This window comes from Puma concolor, chromosome A1 (genome assembly GCF_028749965.1).
Source record: "Puma concolor isolate L17-30 chromosome A1, mPumCon1.1.hap2, whole genome shotgun sequence".
Classification (NCBI taxonomy): Eukaryota; Metazoa; Chordata; class Mammalia; order Carnivora; family Felidae; genus Puma; species Puma concolor.
In genome coordinates this window covers 118,785,393-118,801,609 of record NC_141667.1, presented here as the reverse complement: position 1 = coordinate 118,801,609, position 16,217 = coordinate 118,785,393, and the positions used below count along the sequence as shown (strand labels likewise).

At 43.7% G+C, this 16,217-nt stretch overlaps 1 protein-coding gene across 11 annotated transcripts in view; it reads right to left on the bottom strand.

Annotated features, from left to right (window-relative positions):
• Positions 1-11,323: 11,323 nt before the first annotated feature.
• The window catches only part of PPP2R2B (protein phosphatase 2 regulatory subunit Bbeta), a 462,912-nt gene continuing 458,018 nt past the window's right edge, over positions 11,324-16,217 (bottom strand). For all 11 annotated transcript variants that reach the window (XM_086701139.1, XM_086701128.1, XM_025924130.2 and 8 more), the window contains 2 exons: positions 14,674-14,765; positions 11,324-12,043 (listed from right to left, as the gene is read on the bottom strand). In XM_086701139.1, coding sequence (XP_086557265.1) covers positions 11,764-12,043; positions 14,674-14,765 — 372 coding nt within the window. In that variant the 3' untranslated portion in view covers positions 11,324-11,763. The remainder of the gene's footprint in view (positions 12,044-14,673; positions 14,766-16,217) is intronic.

Genomic DNA, 16,217 nt, shown 5'->3' with positions numbered 1-16,217 from the left:
TGAGTCCAGGGTACCCTAGCAATTAGTCCAGAGCCAACGTGGTATGGGTCTAGAGTGTTCTGGAGGTGCTTTGCACCTGTGTTACCTTAATGAGATGGCTGGAGCTATAGTGAGTGCCGACCAGGGGTGTGCTGGTGTGTGCTGCACTGAGGCCACCTTAGTGGGAGGGCTTGGGCTGGTGTGGGCGAGGGGCCCCAGAGCTGGCCAGTGATAGTGCCTCGAATCTGTTCCCATGTGCACTATTAAGGTGCACAGGGAACTTAGATTGGGTGCTTAAACCTGCGAGAGCTCCAGCAGCTCCTCCACCGTTTGGCAGACTCTAAGGCTTTTTCCTTTATATTCCAGATGCCCTCTTAAACTGAGGCTTTTATTCTATGCCCCAGGTCAGATGAATCTGCTCACACCCCTTAGTACTATCCTTCCCCATTGGAGTTTGCTGGGTGGGAGGTGAGGCCGCCTTCCTTGTTACCTTGGCTGAGACATACCCTCTTGTCATTCTCTGGTCTTTTGTTGTGCAGAAGCTGTTCAGTCAGTCCTCAGTTCCTCTTCAGGGAGAATTGCTCTATAAGTGGCTGCAGACTTGGTGTGTCCCTGGAGGAGGTGGATTCAGGGTCTTCCTATGTTGCCATTTTGGTTCAGAACCCTGTTGTTTTTTTTAAATAGATTGATAGGAACTGTATTTTCTTTTTTTTATTTTAATATTTTATTTTTGAGAGAGAGAGAAAGAGAGAGAGAGAGAGAGATGGAGTGTGAGCAGGGGGGGGGGGTGCAGAAAGAGAGAGGGAGACACAGAATCTGAAACAGGCTCCAGGCTTTGAGCTATTAGCACAGGCCGGATGCAGGGCTTGAACCCATGAACCATGAACCATATGAGATCATGACCTGAGCCAAGTTAGACGCTTACCTGACTGAGCCACCCAGAAGCCTGGAAACTGTATTTTCTAGTGGGCAAATTTCTACTCCCTTATCTCTGAAACATGCTTTGCCTACGGTTCTTGTGACTCTAATGCTTCCTTCTTTATTACTTGGGGTGTGTGCCCTCACCCCTGAGTGTGCTCCCCAGGATCCTCTCCACCGCTGGAAGAGTTTTGATCTGCACTCTCCCTGTGCCATTCCCTCCATAAAGGCCAGGACACGCTGATGATTAACGCTCTGTCATATCCAGTAATATCTAGGTCATAGTACTTTCTCTCTCTCTCTCTGTCTCTCTCTCTGTCTCTCTCTCTCTCTCTCTCTCTCTCCCTCTCTCCCTCTCTCCTTCTCTCCCTCTCTCCCTAACTGCCCTACTGGCTCCTCAAACTCATTATGTCCTGAAGCAGACCTCTTACCTTTCTCTTTTCCTCCCCCTGAACCCTAATCTCATTCCTTCACTATCTACTTCTTTTCATACTATTGCTTATCATCTTTGCTATTAACTGTTGGCTCTCGTGCCAGTCTCTGAGTTATACTGATAACACCACTTCATTATTTCCTACACCCCCAGTTCAGGCCCTCATTCTCTTTCCTGGACCACTTCAACAGCTTCCTAAGTAAGGTCCCTGCTTTCAATCTTGTCTACTTCACATGTGTCATTTGTACAGTTGCCAGAATGATCTTTGAAAATGCAATTCCATTTGTGTCAATTCTCTTCTTAAGAATCTTCCAGCAGTACTCCATTGAATGCTGAGTGACATCTAAATCCTCTAAATGGCCCTCTGCAGTCTTGGCCCTGCTCTTTCCCCAGCACTTGGCCAATCCTAGCCAAAAGCCTTTCAGCAAAATCAAACTACTAGTGGAGCTCAGAGGTGCGTGGGGCTTCTCAACATGGACCTTTGCTCATGTTTGTGCTTATCTGGCTACCCCCATCTGGCTTCCCTTAGGATTGAACTTCATTTCATCCATTCCAGAAGATGAGATGCTCAAACTCTTTACACCTATAATAAACTACACCTATCTCTGCCATTGTACTAACCATGTTCTATTGCAATTACCTGTTGGAATTACATTTTTTATTAGACTCTTCTCCTTGGGGTTATGATATCTTGTTTATCTGTGTAGCTTAATTACTGAGACATAATCAAATACAAACAATGGTTTGGTCAAATACCTATAGGAAGGCAAATGATACAGCATTTTATTTTGTGGGTAGATAATTAATGTAGTGAATAAATGTAATGGCCTATCTGTGTGAATCTGTGCCATTGTGGACACTAGTGAGACTTGGCGTGGGACACTTCTCCCAGCACCTGCAGAACTGTGGTACCACAGACAGAAATGTTGAAAGCTCTTTGAGTATGAATTAAAACTTGTTATTCAGACCTTCCACCGACACTTGAGTAGACACATGAGTTTTAGGTACACGAGGGGGAAAAAACCACAACGAAATAAGGCTGATCTTGAAGATTCAGAAGACCTTGTTTTAGTCTTGATCTTGGAGTAACTTTCTGTGCAAATGTGGGCAGATAAAAACACTTCCCTGATCATGCAAGAGCCTGAGAAAATTGAAATGTCACCACAAACTATAATAGTCAATTGTTACTCATCACTAGGATAGTTGTTCGATCCAAAATGTTGTTGTGACTAAGCAACATAACAAGCAGGTGAGAAAGGACGTCATTACACTTTAACCTGGAGCCATATAATTTTATTATCCACCAAGGCAGCAGAGTTTTAATGTGTAAATGAATCCCCAGTTCGGATATAAAATAGAGTAAAAAAAAATTTACAACCTTTGTTTCCAGGTTGTGTTCTTAGGCAGCTGGGAAGCACCCACCATTCTGACAGGCAGAATCATGAATTCAGAGATGATTCCCTGAGAGAGAAGGATCTGTTAGTGGGGTATTGAGGCTATGCGTGTGTGTGCATGTGTGCATGCATGTGTGCGTGATAGGTTAAGAAGAATCCATCATTTGTTTAATGTGGGAGAAGAGGGAAAAATGTAATTGCCATTCTTGCAAGATTCAACCGTATGGCCCTCTGGGGCCATCATTGGAGACTGATGGGAGTTAGTTAACTGTGCTTGTGCTGGTCAAAGTGAAGAGCTGTTTTGAGCCACATTTTATTCGTGCAATGGCACATTCTTTTTGTTCTTTGGAAGACATCAGCTTTTGAACTGAGCTTTCTTTTCCATGATGAACACTTAGAATTTCTATGACATTTGTCAGATCTTCAACGAATATCCCCATCTTTGAGCGTCAGCTGATTCCTTCAACAACAAGCATGTCAGATGTAACTAATGAACCTTTCTGCCTTTCCAAAAAGGAATGAAAAGTAGGCAATATCCCTCATCTTGTCAGGAAATGAAGGGCTGAAAAATGGAGGCTGCCATTGAATAAATGTCCCACGGAATGAAGAAAACAACCCTGGTGTCCTAGCCCTGGTGTTCTTCCTGTTAAGAGTTCCATCATAGGCTAAGGAACCATGCTGCAGGGTACTGAGCAGTACTGCTTTGTGGCTGCCTTGTAACACGACCCACCCCACTTTCTCTCCTGCAGAGAAATAGGTGCTGTTTAACATGCATTTGTTTGCTGCTGTCTTTGATAAATTCAGGCTGACTGTTCATAAGGCACCTGCACTTGCAGTTGGAAACCACTAACCTAGATGAAATATGACTTTCAATTAGGCCACACTCAAAGAAGCTGAAATAAGAAAGTCAAAGTTGGGGGGGGAGTCAAGTATCTTTTTTTTTTATTAGAGTGACTTGGACATGGAGAATAAATTCCAGCATTCACACCTCACACATTCCCCACCAGTCTGACTGTTCACCCACCTCTAATTTGTTGTTGTGCCTCTCCACTGCCCACAGAGTCTCCCCTTCTAGATTGTGGACACCAAGGCAAATGAAAATGCCAATCTTCTAGCATCCTTGTCTTGCTGTATTAGGCGTGGGTTTAGCTCTGAGTGATTTCTTTGGGGAACTGCTTGCCTTTCCAAAGAACATCCACGGGAAGGTTTGCCTCACCTCTTGTTTCAAAGTGGAAGGGTTGAAAATAATAGCTCTTGTCACTTCCCTTTGCCTTGTTATGGGGAATATTTAGTGCTAGAGCTGGGATGTGGGGGTAATATCTTGGATGTGATAATGTTGCTCCTTGCATCAGTGAACATGGTATTGATTGTAAGCTGTCAACCTTTCTGCATGCTCTGCAGGGTCCCAGAAGGCTGGCTACTGCTGGGAGGTAATGCATCAGGCAGGGACACATGTGTTCTATTAACTAAGGTTGCAATCTAACCTTGGTGACTTGCTCTTAAAGCATCTTGGCTCACTAGTTCTCAATTTTTTTTTTTTTTTTTTTTTTTTTTTTACTTCTTGACTCCTCTGAGCAGTCCTGTGATGCCATATACCAAGGTCCCCTTGACTCAAACTCCCAGTGGCAAACTGCTCATCTTGTAAGCTTCCTGGGGACAGAGGCTGTGTCTGTCTTCTTGACTCATTTATTTCTTCATTCATGCAACAAATATTTATTGAGCACCTACTAGGAGCCAGAGACTTCTCTATGCTCTGGGGATACAAAAGTGGACTAAATAATGCCTTGGGAACTTAGGGTGGTCAAGAAAGGAACACTTGAGCTGAATTTATTAAAATATTCCCTGTGCCTGGACATGAATATTTGCTAAGCTATGGAAACCATAATTCCTCAATTGAGTCATTTACAGCATACCTATTGGAGAATTTCTGATGTGTAAACTCATTAATGATCATTATTACCTCGTATATCCTGCATGGCTGTTCTCCACCTTATGTCTCCTTATTTCTCTTGGTCCACCCTCCCGTTTTTCCTAGTCCAGCATACCAGAATATTCTAAGTTCCATGCCATGTACTTTTTTTTTAACCTTTGCATATACTATCTTGACACCTGGACCACTCTTTTCCTTTCTCTTCCCCTGGATAATTCATTCCCTATTTATCTTTCAAGGTTTGCTTTAGGAGTCCCCTCCTTTCAGTAGCTTCTGGACTAGGTGAACTGGTGTTACTTGGCATTCTTCTGGGACCCTGAGATACTCATGAGACCTATTTTATAGTCCTAAAAGAACAACAGCAAGAAACATGCATGGAGTACTTATTGTTGGTCAGGAACCATTCTAAAATGTTTTAAATCATTCAGTCTTCATAGCAATTTTATGAGATAGGTGCCATTTTGTTATTTTATCAATAAGGAAATTGAGACCTAGAGGGGTTAAGTAATTGACCAAGGGTCATTCAGCTTATTAAGTGGAGGGAACTCTTTGAATCCAGGCAGGCACCCTGGGCTCTTAACCATGACATTGTACTGTTAATACATTTGCCTGTATCCCACATGACACTGTAAGCCCTTTGAGGACAGGGAGTATTAATATTGCTTCCCAGACCACCTTGCAGATGGTCTGAGCAGATAGTATGTGATCAATCATTCAGTGTTCATTGAATGAATAAATGAATGCATGAACATGACTCAAACTGAGCACCTATTTAGAATGCTAAAACAGTGCCTTTCCTTTTACCAATGAAGCAGCCTCCTCCCATCACTTCTATGCCAGCCTTCCTGGGTTCTCTTTGACCCACATAAGAATTTACTACTCTGGCTGGGGTGGGGGGCAGTATATCACTAGCCAATCAGAGCAAGAACTCCAGTACTTGTGGTTGGTCCCACTTCCCTGTGGTCTCTAGGTTTCTGTGCAAGGCTGAATTTGGGAGAAGTGCTGTCTCCTCTCTGATTCAAACCAAATGCAACAACCTAAATGACAGGGGTTGCAACAAAGAGTTATGAGTTGGGAGGAAAGGAGCTGTCCATCAAAAAGACCAAGGTTGGCTTTTCAGGGAATTAGGGATAGGGAGTGGATTGGGAATGTGGCAGTTATTCCCGTTTCTTTCCTGGCAGTGATCATTGTTGTGACAACGTCTAAGGCAGGAATCAGCAGAGATGGCAGATCACCTTGTTTGGCCACCAGCAGTTTAACCAATGGTGCGTGGAAGGTCTAAATCGGAGGATAGTTAAACAGTAATAATAAGGTCAGGGTTAGGGGTTAGAGATCTCTGTGAGCCACTTGACTTTATGCTCTGTTTTAGTGACAGACCAAATTTGTATTCCTTGTCAGCTGTCAGGCAATATTTGTTTGCAGAGAGATGGTCTGTTTGAATCCTCACTAGTGGAAAAAGAAAAAGACAAAGTAGCTATGCATTACTCACTACAGTGATGGAAGTACAGGATCCGGGACAGGACAGATCTCGATGAAACTTCTGTCTGTGTAACACTAACTGTGTCACTGAACCTTTTTTAGTATGCTTCTCAACTGTAAAAAGGGAGTAACATGTTGATCCATCAGGTGATTGTAATGATTTTAAAAAGTGCCTATACTGTGCTTGTGATATAATAAGTGCCCATTAATAGTAGCTTCCTTTTATTCTTGCCATCCATTTTGCATTTAAACACAGTCTTTGGATATGGGGGCTTAATAAATACTTGTTACTGGAGCACCTGGATGGCTCCATTGGTCTAGCACCTGACTCTTGATTTTGGCTCCTGTCATGATCCCAGGGTTGTGGGATCGAGCCCTGCATTGGGCTCTATGCTGAGTGTGGAGACCACTTAGGATTCTCATTCTCTCTCCCCCTCTCCCCCTTTCCCCCTCTCAATAAGAAAACATTCTTGTTACTGAATGAAAGAAAGAAGGGCTAGGCTAGTTCTGGCAAATGGAAAATGTGTTTCTGACAGAATGAAAGAAACCTCAACTTCATGCTCCCATGCCATAACCATTCTCACATACGTTGTTCTCCCTACTGGAAATGCCATATCGTGCTTTGAGTGTTGACTGAACCACTTTAATACTCTACTTAGAGGTCATGTAGTCTGAAAGGTTGTTTTCGTATCCATCCTCATGAACTGTTTCCTTATTAATTAATAATTAATTACATGCTCCTATATGGCTGTCATCTCCTGGAGGGTGGGGACGAGTGGCTTTATCTCTGTGACTCCAGCCCCTTGTTGGGGCCTGGCTGCATGATACATGCCAGGCACTCACTTTATGATTAATATCGATGAACTTATGGGTCAATATTGGACTTGTTTGCTAATCAGTAACTTCCAACTGTATATATAATGTGAGATGAGATAGAGGATAAGAATGCTGACCAAAATGTCTGGTTCTGTCACTTGTGAACTGTGTAAACTTAGTGAAGTTACACAATCTGCCTCCATTTCCTTATCTGTAAAATGGAAACCATAATAGTACCAGCATCTAGAGTTTCAGGCATAAATGAATTAATAGATGTGAAATTTTTGAACACAACCTGGCCCGTAATAAGAAGGGCTCATTAAATGTTAGCTACTATCATGTATTAAACAGTATTTCAAGAATTCTGTCTTTAGAGTGAGATATCTTGAGTTGGAGTCCTGGTTCTGTCTCTTACTGGCTATATGCCCGTGGCTACGTTGACAACTTGAGTCTATTTCCTCATTTCCAAAACGAACATAATACTGGCATTAATCTCAGGGGCTTAAAGAAGGGAGATAATGAGAAATTACAAGTATGTCTTTATAGTGAGAATTGTTGCTGTTATGATTTTTATGGTGCTTTAAACTTACCAAGCAATTATAAGTAAATAAATTTCTTGTGCTTCTCACAGTAATTCTGTGAGTGAGGATAGATTGTTTTGTGACTATTTCACAGCTGACGACATGACTGATGCACACGTGAAGTGACTTCTAGAAGTTTCTTATTTACTTTGCAGTGGAGACAGGGGCGGGATCCACATTTCCTATTTCCCAGTTCCACATTCTTTCTATGACAGGCTAGTCATTCCAAGGGAAAGCAGTTCCTGAGGCTTGACTTAGAAATAGGGGAGGAAGGGATGGGTTAACCTCTGACAGATACCTAGTGACTCAGGGGCCAGTGTGAATGTTTCCTAGGGGTGAAGTGGTGATTGCAGTATCTTTGGGTGTACTGTTTAAAACACACTGCCTTGGGGTGCCTGAGTGGCTCAGTCAGTTTAAGTGTACGACTCTTGATTCCAACTCAGATCACAATCTCACAATTCGTGAGTTTGAGCCCTGTGTCAGGCTCTGTGCTGAGAGTGTGGAGCCTGGTTGGGATTCATTCTCTCTCTCTCTCTCTCTCTGCCCCTCCCCAACTTGTGTGCTTGCTCTCTCTGAAAATAAATAAAAAACATTAAAAAAACCCCCTACACCTGCCTCATCTACACATGTCCGTAATGGAGTCAGATTAGGAAGAGGGCTCACTCAGGATGTGGACTACAGTGTCACCCCCAAAGCTTTGCTATTAGGCTTACTAGGGTTCTCTTGAGCCCTGCAGGCAGTCAGCAGAGTGAATAGACAAGCATGAATCCGTAGGCGTGGGAGAATAGGTAGGAGGGGAGCCTTAGCCAGTTGGTTTGAAGGAAGGGAAATTGTGGTCTCCCCCTTGTCAGTGATTGACCATTTTAGGGTCAACTTTCAGGATAATGGGTCCTGAAGTGTTGAAAAGAAATACATTGGAGATGGATGACTTACTTCATTGGGTATGGAGCTAAAAGAATTTTAGCTTCATCCTGGTTCCAACTGACTGCCTTTCATATGCTGGTTGTGTTAATAGGTGTTGCTATGGTTAATTATGAGATCACTGAGAAGTTTAAAGATGCTTTACCGACAGGCCCTCCCCACCCCCCCCACAGCTGTCCAGTAGAGTGAAGACAGGAGCCAGACTTTAAGGATTTAAGAAGCAAATGGGTTCTTACTGCCCACTCACCTGTGTGCACCCCACTACTTGATGCTCATTTACATGTTTCTTCTTTGTTACTTCAAAAATCCTCTTCTACCTCCAGATAAGACAGCATGGATCTCTATCCAAGTGCAGCTTTTTAAATGTCAGGAACTCTGTTTTATTTGGATCATTTCAATAAAGCCTTGGGAAGCTCTAACTCCCTCTCCTCCTCAGTCAGCTGCCATCCTTCAGTGCAAAGTGATGGCTCATACCAAGCAGCAGCCGTTGCACTATTAGGCAGGGCAGGGCTCTTAGAACCCAACACACTGTTGACAGTGTGGCAAGTCAGCTTTCAGGTAGCTTTTAGTGTCAGCTGGAACAGGGATTGATTGGGTGGATGTTGAAGATCCCCAGCATGGGGGCAGAAGGAAATTGGGATTGTAAAATACCTAGTTCAGTACCTGGCACAGAGCAGGTCATTGCTGAAACATGGTGGTGGTGATTGCTGCCTGAGGTCTAGTCTCTAGCGCCTTCCTCTCCTGTTCCAGTCCAGGAATCTTGTATGTTTTTTTCCTGATGCATTCTTTATTCGAGTGGCTTCTCTGTGCTCTTAACTCTGAGATCTCTGGCAAATCCCTCCCACTCTCTGGATCTATGTGCCAAGGGTGTAGGACTAAGCATGGGGGATTTCATGAAGATCCACAGATAGCCTGCAGGGGGCCTGTGAATCTCTCAAAACCATGACCAAAGCTGTCATGGGTTGTGGGAAGCACTGGTGACTGTAGTTAGTGAAGAAGCATTGTCCATCGGGACTGATGCCTCCGAATATTCTCTGATAGCAGTTACTCCGTGTCCTAAAGTTGGAACATGTTCCTCATGGTTCACAAGATGATTGTAGGTGGTACTTGGGTACATTTGTTCTATTACTTGCTTTGTGATTATTTTAATGTCTAAAAAACACTAAAATGGATATTTCATCATTATTTCTTTGGAGGAGGCTAAGTGTGACTTTTAAAAAAGGTGACTTAAATGAGCAATAGCACAGAGGTTGGTTGATGCCTAAGTTTGAGCAACAGTGATCTCTCACAAGCCCCACCTGGTACAAAGAGAGGAGATGAGTCTCAGAGGAGCAGAGAGAAGGCCATAAGGAAGCTGATAGTAAACTTTGGAGAATAACTCATTGTTCCTTCTATCTATCCTGATAAGACAATTCTCTATCAGCTGGAGAAGTTTCTGATCCTCTCTAAAGTCTCCTCCAAGAACACTGTCCCAGCCAGGCCAGGAATCCTGCCCAGAGAGTTTCCACCTGGGCCACTTTATGGACAATGCCTGAAGAGAGGCTTTCATTGAGGGAAGAGGAGAAACACTGAGGAAAAAAGTCACATCTTTTATCCACATGATCCTTCAATTTTGAGAAGTACTTCTCATATTTTAATGTTTCTGAAATTGGGATGCATCTTACAAAGTGGTGTTCTCTTAAGTTCTAGATAGCTATTACCTTGCCAAAAAGCTGTTATTAAATGGGATAGTAGCTTAGAATGGAAATAGGATTCCTATTTTTTTCCTGCCTCCCCAAGCAACGTAAACTTGGAGTTGGGACTTGTAATAAATACGTGAATCAAAAGAGACTTTCTCTTTAAAATAAAAATGCTCATTTCAAGCCATTTGTTAACTCACAAAATGGAAGATTCGTGAATAAGAAGGGGAATGAGTCAGCAAGACAGGTATTGAGATACTAAGCTCAGACCCAGCTTTCTGGGAACCTCCCACCTCCTCCTTCAAATTTATAAAGCCTCTGAATTCATTTAGTTTTCCCAGAGCTGTGCGCTGCAGAACCTTCTGGAACTTAAAAGAAGTCTGAATGGTAAACATGGAGGGGGAAGGATGAACCAGACTGCATAGGTTCAAGCAGACTTCACTGTACTGTGGAAGATTCTTGACTCTCCCATATTCCATTTTTGTAGGAAGAGAGCCCTTTGGTGCATTTTTCTAAATGGTGAGCTTGAGGTGGATTAGAAATACTTGATTAGACTTCACAAATCAGCATTTTTTACGGGCCATTTTTGTTCTAGCTGCGGTGGAGATGGATGGATTGTGACTCTTGGTCACCAAACCCAGGAAGAGGGAGGGGGTTGGGTAGCAGACACACCCAAAAGGAACAGACCAGCCTTTCTCCAGGAGCCAGGGGTGGTGCTGCTGCATCATTTAGAATGCCAGATAATAAACAACCAGACCTTGGCCTTTAGAAGTCAATGGAATAAATAAACTGGAAAAGGTTGAAGAGAAAAAGCCAACCAACATGTAAGTAGAGGATTATACGGAGCCTTTTAAAATTACAAAAAGCAGGCATAACAAGGCAGCAGATGGAATCTGGCCCCACATGGCCTTGCCAAGCTAACTCTGAGAAGCACTGTGTGGAAAGTGTTCTCTTTATGTCCCCTGAAGCATTCATGGGGTTTCCTAGCCAAATTCTCAGGCTGTTTCTATGGCGCTTACAAAGAAAAAGAGTATAGCAGTGGTGATGTGTCCCCTCCCTTCTCATTCTGGGTCCTCTTCGCGGCCTCATGAAATAAATCTCTGGTTCAAATGAGACTGTTAATAAAAAGTGCTGTGGGGGCAGGGGATGCTGACTCCTTGTGATTTTTCACACACAAAAAAGGAGAATGTCTCTAAGAGTAAACGGTGTTTATTTTTTTGTTGATTTTTTTTCAATCAAATGGAATTGCTTAATTAAAAAAAAACTTATCTCTTTTCTCTTTAAATACTACAGACAACCTCATTTTATCTCAGCAGACACCTAGGAACAAAACACTGGACCCACCAGAGAAAACCGGGCAATAAAAGCATCAGAAATTCAAGTCAACTATGGAGAATTAGTGTTAGCTGGCAGCTCTCAATTCTAAACACAAGTGTCTCAGAACCTATTGGGTTTGACAAAAGTCTCTTAGAACTGGGGATCTGGGAAAGTTGGACTCTTTTTAATTCTATTCCAATTGTTTTCTGCATAGGGAAATTAATGTCAATGCATCAAATGAAGACCAAAAGAAACATTTAAAAACATGTTTGACTAGTATTCAGTATGTGAGATTATTAAGTAATAACTTGTCCTCCTAGTTAACCTTGTCCTGGAATATATATAGGTTATTTGTAGCCGCCACTGCTATAATATTTTCTGAAGGATGCCAAGCTGTATGCAAGATCTTTTTGCTAAAGTCCAGACTGTCAACGCTGATCTCGTCTTTTCTTCGCTTGCCCCCCACGCACACTTTTCGCGGTTTTAGAATAGCCCGGGGTTTGCTGTTTTCCCTCGAGGCCTCAAGGGTGACATCACGCTTGGTGTTTCTGTCGAACATCCTGAAGAAGTTGTTGTAGGAGCCTGTCATGATGACACTGCAATGTAGAGAGGAAATAGGGAGTGACTGAGTGCTCTGGAGAAAGGCAGTAACCTATCCCCATTGTGTCTTTCTGGACTTAATGGTGTTACATCATGGGCAGCTACACCCTAAGTTTTATGAAAAACCAAAAACCCAAACAGGCTCAACAATGTGACTGTGGTCTAAGTCCTGAATCACTAAAAGCAACAAGCTCTTTGATGGATTGGCAAATGGAGGGCTGTGATAATCCTCCTTGGTAATTCTGTTGGATAGATCCCTTATCTGGGTCTGTAAATGAGTCCGGTGGTTTTAATCATACCAGCCCTACCTCCCTCAGCATTGTGAGGCTGGAGCGAGGTCGCGACAGGAGGAACACTTTGGAAACTTTGTAGTAGTGGGGCCTCCATGTTGCCCAAGCTCCAAGGCTGTCCCCAGTCAGTCGGCATGGTGGGAGAAACCCCGAGCGTATAGCACACTGACCCGTGTGCGTCCTCCCTCTGCTGAGAGCCAGCTCTCGATTTAGCCTTGCCACAAAAGTTACCTAAAAAGTGGATGTCATCATGGTTTCCCTCAGGAAGAGAGTAAACAAATTCAAATTTTAAAAGAACTTGGGAGGGGAAAGAAGCCTTGCCAGTGGATTCACAGATGGCTTCCATGTTTTTATAGGACCTCTCCATCCTCAGGCGTATTGACGATTTACTGAGAGCAGTGACTGCCAAAGCCTTCCAGATGCAAGGGACTGAGTCTTTACTGGTGACAGGTGAGAGGGGGGATAATGTTGCCTCAGTAACATCCCACAGGAGCTGCCCCTGGACAGGCTGGCTTGGCCTCATTTCTGGGTGAAGCCCTGATGGTCTGGTTACACTGGGAGAGGATATACCTCATCAGTGTTCACATGGCATGAGGGCATAGACAGGGGAGGGGGAAGCTGAGAGCGTGGGGCCACAGCCAGGGGAAATAGGTTTTTACGAACTGGATCAGCTGTGTCAGGCAAATCGATCAATGGCTAGATTTGGTTACTCTGGCCCAGGGAATGGATGTTGTGAAATGTGTTGGTCTCTGTAGTAGAATAAGCTGTTGTTACCTTATCAGGAAGGGTGCAGAATGCTTGACCGCCGCAGTCTCATTTTGCCTTACGTTCATCCCCGAGGGGGGACTTACACATGAGCACAGGTGACGAGCACAGTGTCACGCTGCGAGGAAGTGACACACTCAGGCCTCCAGCCCACATGTGCCTAACTAACCCCAGGGCCTAGCACTCAGCCACTTGGCCTCATGGCTTCCCATGAACTGCCATTTGCTGGCCCCACCATCACTTGACCTGCTTTCAAACAGAGTCCTTCCTATTTATTTTTGTGTTTTTAAAACTCTAAACCTTATCTGAACCAAGAATTTTCTTGGTTATGGAAAGAAACTGTGATATTATGAAAAAACAATGCTGACTTAAGATTCAAACTGAAAACTTCTTACTTTTGTCTCTACTACATACTAGCTCCTGAGCTGGAGAAGGTTACTTGACCTGGCTGAGCCTCAGTTTCTGCAACTATAAAATGGGGATGATGAAAACAACCTTGTCAGATTGTGGTCAGGATTCTAGAACATGATGTGTGAGGGGGTGACACATAAGTACTTACTGAGTCTAGGTTAAGAGAGGTTATTGGAACAGTAACAAATAGGACACATCTATTAATCAACAATGAAAAAGTGAATTCTATATGAATCAATGTATTGATACAAATATACAAATAATGTAAAACGCTTCCCCCTGGGGAGCTTTTGTTCCTACATCACAGCTGCTCTGTTGTCTCTTCCCTCTGCCTAATACCAAATGGGTGCTGCAACTTGGGTCCTCTGACATGTGGTGACTCTTGCCAGGCCTGCTACGTGGAAGGCACATTTTGGTTCACTGACAAAGCAGGCCGAATAATGGTCAGAAAAGCTTGTTTTTACAAAAAGCTCGAATCTTAGTGCCTTGCCATGACCAAATGGAGTGCTTCCAAACATTAGTGTGGGCGCCACATTCCTCAACAAACTAAATCAGCTCCTAGTAGCCCATACTTCATGTTGGAAGTCGGGGAATCATCTGTATTTGTCAAACTAAAAATGAACCATTAGAAGGTAATATGAAGTATGGTTGAAATAAAAGGCCTTAAAACAATAATAAATCATTTTGAGGGGATATGATAAATGAGGCCAACTAGAATTCAGCTAACCAGTGACCAGGGCCTTTGGCCGGGTACACCAGAAGCGGTCAGGGATAATTTTCGACCTAGAAATTACACTTGGCAATAATCTGAGCTACTTAGGTTGGAACTTGGGAGGTGGATTGTTAGTGTTACTCATTTCAGCCATGTTGATGTAGCTCTGGGGGTGTCTGGTATGTAAAACAGGATTTTCTCGTGGATGTTACACACTCACCTGTGCCAGTCCTGTAAGAGGACTCGAGGGTCTCAACACATGGTGCCCTTCATTTCAGGTCTGAGCTCAGGGGAAATCTGGTGACCCATACAGTGTACTCCTACCAGGGCTGGGGGCCTGATTTTCATCCCCCTTTGGCTGTGACCTCCTTACGATCAGTTGCCCAGGGCCTCGGCAAGTACAGGACCCACCTTTTGGAAGGTTCCCTAGCCACACAGCCTTTCTTACCTGTCTGACCCATTCCACACACACTCAAATTTATCAAAAATGCAGTCATTTTCATAGAGGGAGCACAACTTGCTGCGGAGGTAGTCATGCACCTGTTGGGGAAATAAATCAGAGGGTCAGTTATTATTTTTAAAAATGATTATTTCTGTGAAGACCTCTTCTTCGGATGTGAGCTGTTAATTCTTCCAGTGGCCCAGGTCTGAATCCAGGCTGGGCTCTCTTTAGCCAGGGGATATTAGGATGGATTGATGAGCTGCTTATGTGGTGAGTGTGGATTAAAAAACTTTGCTGAACTAGCTGGTGGCCTATAGAAGGGCCCAGAAGGTGGTACAGTCCCCTTTTCTAAACTGATTGGCTAGTAGGCATTAGAGGACACCATTCATTGCATCTTTAACTCAACACATGTCTACTGCCTTCCTACTATGAGCTTGGGCTAGGCAGTGAACACAATACCCTTTGTGTGTTTTCTTCCAGTGTGGAGGCAGATGAACATTCACATGGGCCTTTTATTCTGAGAAAGGTGAGGAGACCTCACAGAAAGGATCACTGAGCTGTGTTGCGATAATGTAAGCCAGCAAATGCAGGGAGGTTCGTTATAACCTGCTGACAGATGATGGTTTGGATTTGGTGAGAGCAGTGGTGGGAAATGGTGAACTTTCCCGGCATGTTTGCAGGGAGACCTGATAGGACCCCAGCATGTTTGCAGGGAGACCTGATAGGACTCGTGGATGATGCACCTGTGAAGTATGAGAGAAGGGGAATCAAGATGGCTCCTTGACCTATCTCTTGAGCAAGTGGAAGGATGGAGTTGCCATTTGTGTTTTTGGGTATGATCATTTGGAGATGTCCACGCAGGTGGAGCTGCCGAGGAAAGTCTGACGTAAAGCCTGCATCCCTGAAGTATGTAGCATTTCTCCCGTTGGCATTTTAAGAAGCAAGGTTATTAGCTGAGAGTGAGGGAGGGCAGGAGAGGCTTAGGAATCAATGCTGCATTGCTGGAAGGCACTGGGGCCCCATTAAATTGTTGGATGTGAATTTTATATGAGACTGTTCAGCACGGTTGGGTCCTTCATCCCATGTTCGATGAGATGTTTTGGGTATTGAAAAGCTCTCTGAGTCATTTGGACAGTGAAAGTATAACTCTGCAAATGGCCGCTTGCAGTCTTGGGCCTTGTCAGGGTACCTACTTCACTGCTTTGGTGACAAGAGAATCCATGTGTGGCATTTGATAACTCTGCTGTAGCTGAACTCATTGTCATTCCTTCTCCTGCCATGTTTTGGGCATCCTGGACGTGGTACAAGTCTGATGTAGAAGGCCATTTCTGTTTGTAGGGCTGAAGATCTCTAGTGATTGTTAGGAGTCTTTTGAGCAAAGAAGCAGAAGAGAGTCTGAGGGCAAAAATATGACTGATTCTTGATCCTGACCAGGGTTTGGCAAACCTCTTCTATAAAGGGCCAGAGAGTAAATATTTACACTTTGTGGGCCATATGACCTTGCTGCAAACTCTCAGCTCAGCCCTTGTAATGTGAAAGTAGCCATAGGT